This window comes from Hemibagrus wyckioides, linkage group LG23 (genome assembly GCF_019097595.1).
Source record: "Hemibagrus wyckioides isolate EC202008001 linkage group LG23, SWU_Hwy_1.0, whole genome shotgun sequence".
Lineage (NCBI taxonomy): Eukaryota > Metazoa > Chordata > Actinopteri > Siluriformes > Bagridae > Hemibagrus > Hemibagrus wyckioides.
The window spans coordinates 6,031,553-6,040,444 of NC_080732.1; the positions used below are offsets into that span (position 1 = coordinate 6,031,553).

The window sequence follows — 8,892 nt, forward strand, 5'->3', positions numbered from 1 at the left end:
TAGATTTGTATTTTTAATTACAGAGTTAAATAGCCACAGGCGACCGTTTTCATTTAAATCCATGAGGGATGTGTGGAAGCTACATAACTCAATAACTCATGGAGTGCACTGTTTATTTTCATGTATTGTATTTTTTTCATAATGAATTGATTGTGCTTTTATGTATTATTCTAAGCCTTTAATACAAATGGATGTGTAGAAATTGTATGGAGACCAAAACCTGTGTCGTCATACTGTACAAATAAACCAAGCTCTATTAGAGAAGGAGAGAGAGAGAGAGTATCCAACTATAGCACACTAAATATAATCTCTCTCTTTCTTTCTCTCTCTCTCTCTCTCTCTCTCTAGCTCGCTCTCTGCCCCATTAGCGTAGTTGACGCCATTTCCTTCTTTTGCTGAGTGACAGGAATCAGTAGGCCAAGGGTCAAGGACAGTTTAAATGAAACTTGATTAGCCATTCCTACTGTTACAAAACACTGACACTGGAGACTCCTTTCAAGAATTCAGCAGCACTGAGGTATAATCAACATCAGCTAACACCCACAAGCCAGAAACCCCAACGTAAGATTGTGCTAATGTGTTAGCATTACTATACAGTTGTAGCTATTTGTTGTTAAATTAGCTAGGTTAGCTAGGCTATTAGGTTTGGTAGGAAGCTTTAGACATCGAAGCGCTGGGATGTAATGATTATATCAGTAAAATGATACGTTAGTGAAGTATTTTTAGTCGTAAAAGGATTAATATTGCTAGTGATGTCTTTAATGACGTATATCGGCGTATTTTATGGCAGGGGAGGGGTTTTTATTGCTTCATAATACTTTACTCTAAAACACATTTAAGGTGTACACATTTATATGATGTCATCTCGCTTTGCCCGCTGCATGTGCACTTTATTTAGAAAACGATCAAATTAAAATACCCCATTTGCCCCAAGTTCTGTCACTGCCCTGCCTGGGATAATGTTTTTAGCCCTATCGCTATGATTAAAGGACCTTCGGCACTCTTTGTGTAGCACACCGGAGGCTTATTTCATCCCCTGATTCCGGAGAATTCTCTGACCATGAGGCAAAGCTCCCGGTTGTCAGAAGTCGGACGTTTATGAATTGTTTTTTCGCCGCTAATGTATCTGCATTCTGGCCTCCGTGAGCTCAGGCGTAATAATTAAAGACACACCGTTTCACCAAACCGCATTAATCAGGCTTTATGCACTAGACTTTGAAGCCTTAATGGAAAACAGCTACGGTTCAGTCTGGTTCTGCATGTTTATTGTGTCTGGACAAATTGAGGTAAGATTCTGGCTTGTGTGCTGCATTACAGAGTGGCAATCAGTCAGGAAATCACTAAGGAAGAGTGGAGATTATCAGCGGTTGTGGGTTTGAGGGTGCTGTCATGGTTGTTTCATAACAGATCACAAACTTGGGGGATCAGATGGACGTTCCTCTGGAGCTTGTTCTCTGTGTTCCTGGTGCTGTTGTGTGTGGATCTCGTTTTCTCTGGACTGCTTGTCAGGAAAAGCAATAATTAAGCAGTGAACTGAGTAGTAATCAGTTGGTTATTCAGGACACTGCAATATATGAACAATATACACGCACATAAAGGAAAATCCACTCTGTATGAATCTGTATATTAATTCTCCATGGTTGGGGGATTGATTTCCGCCTCCGCCCCGCATGCATGGAGCTTCCCCCTGTGCTTCAGGGGTTTCCTCCAAGTAATGTAGGTGGCACATAAAGAGACATATTACAGTATACTATATACCTGTTGTATGCTGTTAACATCCGAATCTCTCTCTTTTAGCCTGGTTTTTATTCACTGCATCATTTCTGTCAGGATTCTCCTCCGCATCTCGATTTGCGGGATTACACCCTTCCTTAATGTCCAGTCAAAACAGAATTATCTAGGTTTGTTATGCTTTAGCCCTGCATGTGATGACCCAGACTCTCTCAAAGACACACTCACTGATTCCAGGGATTACTGGGTTCATAGGTTAAATAGACTCTTTTTCCCCTTTAATCAGAAACACACTAAGAGATTGTGACTTCTGGGTTTTGCTGTGGATAATAAAGATACTTGTTTAGTATTGTACGATCAGTTTTGGGAGACATGCTGGCTTAGTAGCTACATCTCCAGGGTTGGGGGGGTTTGACTCTTCAGTTTCTTTGGTTCTTTGGTGTATTTCAGGGGTTTACTCTGGGTCCTCCAGTTTCCTTCCCCAGTCCAAAGACATGCATTGTAGGCTGACTGACATCTCTAGTGTCATGTGATTCTTGGGATAGGCTCCTGGTTCATTGCTACACTGTGTAGAATAAGCTTTTGTGCTACTTATTAAATGCTGTGTATTAAAAGGCATATGGAATAATGTTACTGGTGACATAATATGTGACTATTAAGTTCACTATTAATAAACTCTCTAAATTGAGTATATACACGAAGGCTGTGTAAGTCCAGGGGTTTTCCTGGGTTTAAGGTCAAATGATCAGTAATGTTTAAAGAAATTTTTCTGGAGAAAAACTGCAGACATATTTAAACTTTTTTGAATTAAATAAAATTTACTTTTTTTATTGAATTTTTATATTTTATTTAATTCAAATGTTTTTTGGTTGTTTATTTACTTTTAAAGAATTCATATCAAAATAATGCTTTAGAAATGTTTTAGAGAGCCAGGAGTGTCCAGTTTTTCTGGAAAGGACCAGCGTGGATGCAGGTTTTTCATTCCGACCGAGCAGAAGCCACACCTGAGTCTATTGAAAGCCAGGATCATCTGATTAAACAGGTGGAATCAGGTGTGGCTCAGGTTCAACTGGCAAGAAATCCTGCCCTCACACTGGCTTTTTGTGGATAAAACTGGACACCGCTGCTCTAAACCGATGTTATGAGTGAATTAGTTTGATTAAGCACAGCTGATAAACTGTGTATTAATATTTCTATGCAAATAGGTTTAAAATGTTTATCCTTGGCTGCAAGATAATATTAGGTTTAACAGCTTTTCTGTGAAGAGTGGTTGTACTAAGATATTTTTGTATCACAGCACCACCTGGTGGCTACTTTTCCGGTTATCAGTGACGGACAGTTACAAAGTAGATTATCACTAAAAATTCAGCAAACTATTTAACAAATTAAATATTTACAGATGGTATACATAACGTATCTTATATAACTTTAATATCAAAAGTGCACCATGTGAAAATAAATAGATAAATTCCCGTTATCGTATGAGAGACACATATGTCTGGACGTTTGAGTATCTCTGAATGATTAAAAGAATTGTAATTATTTTCAGCTACTAGTATTACTACAGCAATAAATGTGTGTTAGTGATCAGGTTCAGCTTTAAGTAAAGTGCTTTAATGTTGCTTTCTTCAGTTCAATGAGTTCAGTCTTTTATCCAGGTTACAAAATGAGCATAAGCTTCCACAAGTAGCTGTGAATAGGTAGAGTCTAAATTTTAAGTCCCTACATTAAGAAACTAGTTGGATGACATGAATATTTTCTAGCTTATATTGCTTTTGATATTCATACACTATATTTGCAAAAGTTTTGGGTTGGGCTTGACCCCTTAGACATTTTGGGCAATTTCATGCTACCAACTTTGTGGGGACAGTTTGGGGATGACCCCTTCCTGTTCCAACATGACTGCACACCAGTGCACAAAGCAAGGTCCATAAAGACATGGATGAGCGAGTGGAGGAACTTGACTGTCCTGCACAGAGTCCTGACCTCAACCCGATAAACACACTCCTAAACCTTGTGGAAAGCCTTCCTAGAAGAGTTGAAGCTGTTATAGCTGCAAAGGGCACGCCAACTCCATATCACATTCATGTGCATGTAAAGGCAGACGTCCCAAAACTTTTGGCAATATAGTGTATATATTCATATGAGATTTACTTTATATCATTTTTATAACAAGTTGTTTCTATAATAAACCAAACAACTAACTTGTGTTGGTTGTGGGTTACTTTCTTTCTTTATGATGATGTCGACGATGATGGTGATGATGATGATGTACAGCTTGATTCCTTTGTACAGGTGCTAGTCTTTAGCAACATGTTAGCTTTCACTCACAGGGTCAGCTTTTGCTGTCTATTCTGCCTTTGTGTACTGTTTATGCTTTCACTAAACATTTTGATTCTGAGGCTAGCGTTAACTTGTGCAGGTAGCTTTTGCTCACTAGTTTGCTTTTGTTTGTTGTTTTTGTTTCACTTGCTAGGTTAGATTTCACTATTATTCACCAGCTAACAAGAGGTTAGTTCTCACTCACAGATCTTTGCTTTCACCTGCTACATTCGCTCTTACATGCTAGGTTAGTTTTCACTTGCTAGCTCTATTGTGCCTCGGCATTCAAGAGGTTAGCTCTCACTTAGAGTTTGCTTTTGCTTGATATTTTGCCTTTAAATACTCCCCTTGTGTTCACTCAACATGTTTCTGAAGTTGCTTAAGTAGCTTCTGCTCTCTAGTTCACTTTTGCTTGCTGCCTTTGTTTCTAGATTTGCTCTTACTTGCTAGATAGGTTTTCGCTTGCTAGTTTGCTCTAGTTTTCACAAGATTAGCTTTGCTCACTAGACTCAACCACAAACACGTTCAAAAAAGTTTAAAGGGGATTGTGCAATTTTGGTCAAAGCTCTGAGGGAGGAACTCCATCAGCTTCACATGAAAAGAAGAATACTTCTGGTAAGAGTTTGTACACATTGGCAAATCTGACCATTACTCAAAAAAAGGTACCTAATGACAACTTTAGCTTCCCTGCAGCTTTAAGGGCAGCTTGGTCCTAAATCCTCAGACTCTGAGGTGTTAGAGTTAAGATAAAAATCTATCAAAACGCCTGGAAGGGGAGGAATTATTTGTGTTCAATGTGACCATTCCATCCACTGCATCTGACTCGACCCGATTGCCCGGGTGTAAAGCTTTGTAGTAGAGGATCAGGAATCCCAGTCCCATTGTATTAGACGTTAATATGAAAACAGTAACTGGTAAAAAGTAGTCTGATTCCACAGTCTTCGGCATGAACAGGAACAGGAAAAGGGGAGCTGAGAAGTTATGCAGCGTGCTGAGCACGTAATATATGCTCATATGTTTTTTGGTTTTCTTTCCTTTAATGTTGAAAAAGGTGAAGACGAGAATGACCCCGACAATGGCGCGATAAAGCTCCTCCAAACACCGGAACGTGCAGAAATCAGTTTTTATCATGTGAGCCCATACGGTCCCTGCTAGCCAGAGGGAACCTAACACCAGGAGATTCCAGGAGCTCAGCATGATGATCATCGTGAGGCTCAGAACGCGGGCAGTGATGGTTAAGGTTTTATAAAGCAGGTAGACTACTGTAGGAATTCCACCCGGCATTTCTTCTGCGTTGGGGAGCGACCTGCGTAAACAGCGCCAGTAATCCACTATGCTCCAGGCTACATTTAGGAAGGACACGGCCATGCTAAGATCTGAAACAAAAAAAGTATGGTGATTGATTGGATTTTGACCTTGAAATTGAACCCTTGGGTTGTGTATAGTATTTAGCAATGCTCTGATGCTCTGTCCTGTTCAATGTCCATTATTCGCTGTTGTTAAAGATGACTACTCATGAAATTCATAACCAATTAGTCACTTCACTTCATGCCACAGTGAGTGGACTTTTAATTTTTAAAGAACGGTGTTTTACCTTCCAATACAGTTCCAAAAGCTTGTAGATTTTTGTTCTTCTGTAAATTCTTTCTATGTGGTTATTATTTAATATTATTCTCTTGTACATTGAATCTTATACTCAAGACTCACACTGTATCTTGGAGGTGCGTTGGTGCTCCAGCATGATGTATGCCTGCAGGAGGAGCTGAGGAACGCTCTCCAGAAATGTCTCCATCAGCCGCAACATGCTCAGATCAGCCGCCAACCCAAACAGCATCTGAGTACTAGTGCCAGAGTTAGCCCTCCATACAGAACTGAAGCTCTTCTTCAGCAGATCATAATACCTAGAGAATAAAGCAATGTAGACAGTATGAAGGTGTGGAGTTGCTCTATCACTGACCTGAGTGGTTCCTGTGGTTTCTGGCCCCGGATGAGCTGTAGAGCTAAAAGCAGTAATGACACACTTTGTTTGCTCAGTGTATAGTTTGGTTTGTAGACATTTACATTTCTGGCATTTGGCAGACGCCCTTATTCGGAGCGACTTACATTTTAACTTAAATTGTTTTTTGCAGTGTTATTTAAGCAATATATTGTAGTTTTGGTTATAATCATTTAAATCGGTTGAGGGTTGCACACCATTTCTTTTAATTATTTCTCCTGATTAGTGTTAAGGATGTAGGGGGTTACAGTGATGTTCTGGTAATGTCCCAGATTTCTAGGTTTAGACAGTAAGGATGCAAAATACACTATATTGCCAAATGTTTTGGGATACCATGTCTTTATGGACCTTGCTTTGTGCACTGGTGCGCAGTCATGTTGGAACCAGAAGCAGTAATCCTGAAACAAGCATGAAATTGTCCAAAATGTCTTGGTATGCTGAAGCTGAGTTCCTTTCACTGGAACTAAACCCAACACCTGAATTCAATGATTTGGAGGGGTTTTCCAAAACCTTTTGGCAATATAGTGTATATTGTTGGTTATTAAGTATAACAGTAATTCACGTTACCAGGGTTAGGGTTAGGGTTAGGGCACAATCAAGCACACTCTGTGATTTTTGGAGAAGCTTGCAATCATAGACAGTAAATACATATGTGTCTTCACTGGTAGGAGTATAAAAGAAGAATCCTGTGCTTACAGTTTCACCGATTCACAAGCAAAACATTTGTAATAAAAAGAGGCATCAAATCTAAGCACTTTGGCCTGAACACTCCCAAAAAATCCTGCATGACTAGTTTACTGTGCACTGAAGTGGTTAATCTTCTCCACACGTTCACACAGATTCCTCCTAAGTTCTCAAGGTTCCTCCCACCTCCCAAAAATGGACCAAAAGAACAAATAGAAAAAGGGTCATTTGTACATCATCATGGTTCAAAGCCTCATCTGACAATCCTACGTTTGGCCACTAGAGATCGCCTACACCCAAAATGCTGTGAACTATTCCCATAGTGACCCCTAATCAGTCTCAGCTGTTTGAAATCGAGTCCCTATTAGTCAGTGTGTACACTGTCCACCACACCTGACCCTGCCTCTTACTGTCTGTAAAGTTCTCTGTATGTCTTTGGTTTTGTTCTCACTTGGACCAGTCTGTTTCCTGAGTATCCTCCCTTCATCTGTCTGGATTTCGACTCTGATCTACTCGATTTTAATCAACGCTGCCATTGAACACACCTTAGTTCCTTTAGTGTTGCTCAGAATTGTACACACTGCCGGTGATACATGTGACCCTCTGGCTCCCTATCATTTCATCAGTTTAATCAGTAACTACGTGAAGCCTACTTATCTTTAAGATGTTCCTAATAGTGATAGTGAAAGGATAGTGCTGAAATGTCCGAATAATTCACATGCCATTCCTTTACCTTTAACACTATCATTGAGAAAGCAGTGCACGTATCTGAGAATGAAAGAATTTGTATTTTAGAGCTTTGTGCTAGAGTAATGTACTAGGATTTTTTAAAACCCATGATGTTTAAAGTGTTTTATAAATGTCAAAAACAAAGGTCAACTTTAATTCCAGTTAAAGTGTTTGAGCCTGTAGGCAACATTTTACCTGGTGAAGAAGCCCATGTGTAACAGATGGAGCAAGCCGACGTTAGTCGTGAGCGATTCTGTCCCCTCCTCGCCATTATTATCTTCCCTAAACCAGCAGTAGCTGAAAATCTGCATGCACAGAGAGCCGACGAGAACAAATAAGAGCGTCAGTGCGAACCAGGTGTACTGTTGTTCCCTGAAATACTGCAAACTCAGCAGTAAATCAGATGCGATATCCACCACTGAGAAGACCAGTCCAATAAAAGTGCAGATCCACCGGAATTTAGTAAACCCCATGGCTTTGATATCAGAAACGATCATCCATGTTTGTGTGAGCTACTGGTTTTGTTTTCATAGGATATCCGGATATGTCTGGGAGGACACTTTCAGCTGCATAATCTGTTCATACAGAGAGACAGTGTTAATGTTAGATAGGTGAAAGGTTTATCATGTACTTTTCCATTTTTACTTGCTGTGACTAATCACTGCACTTTGCTCCTCCAAGTATTAATCTCTGATAACGTTTGTCTTAAACCATAACGTAATCATATATAGCCATGGTGTGTGGCAATAATGATTCCCTAGCATTAAAAAGCAGCATAAGGATGTCAATCTTCTAATATTTTTTCATGCAGGAGCCTCTAGATCTGTTCAGTAGCTGAACTTTCCATGAACCTTCAACACAACTTGATTCTACTGAATATTCTCCTATACAATACAACTACAACACAGACCCTATATCTGAACCATTATCCCATATATCTGACCCCAACACACTGGCTGTGTACTGTGTAATCAATATTAAAAAAACTACCTCAGAGAGAGTTTTTCCGCCTGAAGCCGAAACTAAAACAGGTGAATAGTACTCACCTTCTGAGATCGGCTCACGCACACTCCTGCTTCCTCCATTCCTCAGTTTCTGTCAATGTCTGCGTGTTCTCATAAGCCGAGTTCTCCACGCCCTTCTTTGTAACCATGTGACGAAATATTCCCACACACACCCATGACAACATTCCTACATACACAGACATACGCTGTTTATGTACCTAGTGGATCGTTATTTTTTGATATATATAATAACCAGGAAAAAACACTCAAAGCCCGTCTAACTGTATAGCATTTCTTAACTAGATACTGATATATTTCCTCTAAATAAAACGCTTGAAGGATCAACCGGTGAAACTTCTAGATAAGAGACAAACACACGGTCAGTAGTAGTTTTTTTCTTGTACACCAGAATTATTGCCAACTTTT

The 8,892-nt window shown here is 39.7% G+C and overlaps 1 protein-coding gene across 2 annotated transcripts; it reads right to left on the bottom strand.

Moving 5' to 3' along the window:
- Positions 1-2,585: 2,585 nt before the first annotated feature.
- On the bottom strand, positions 2,586-8,578 carry xkr9 (XK, Kell blood group complex subunit-related family, member 9). 2 transcript variants are annotated; one of them, XM_058375804.1, is made up of 4 exons: positions 8,509-8,578; positions 7,658-8,037; positions 5,761-5,954; positions 2,586-5,429 (listed from the first exon to the last, which is right to left on the bottom strand). In XM_058375804.1, exons 2-4 carry the CDS (start codon positions 7,957-7,959, stop codon positions 4,795-4,797), a joined length of 1,131 nt encoding a protein of 376 aa, XP_058231787.1. In that variant the 5' UTR covers positions 7,960-8,037; positions 8,509-8,578; the 3' UTR covers positions 2,586-4,794. The 2 variants fall into 2 exon arrangements, with proteins under 2 accessions (XP_058231787.1, XP_058231788.1); XM_058375805.1 differs by having other exon boundaries at positions 8,453-8,550.
- Positions 8,579-8,892: the final 314 nt, after the last annotated feature.

Bases quoted from the DNA above. Each gene is read 5' to 3' on its own strand.
- xkr9 (XM_058375804.1), bottom strand. From the start codon at position 7,959: ATGATCGTTTCTGATATCAAAGCCATGGGGTTTACTAAATTCCGGTGG. The intron at 5,955-7,657 runs GTAAAATGTTGC...TTTATTCTCTAG, and splicing joins CACATGGGCTTCTTCACCAG to GTATTATGATCTGCTGAAGA. The intron at 5,430-5,760 runs GTGAGTCTTGAG...TTTTTGTTTCAG, and splicing joins ACGCACCTCCAAGATACAGT to ATCTTAGCATGGCCGTGTCC.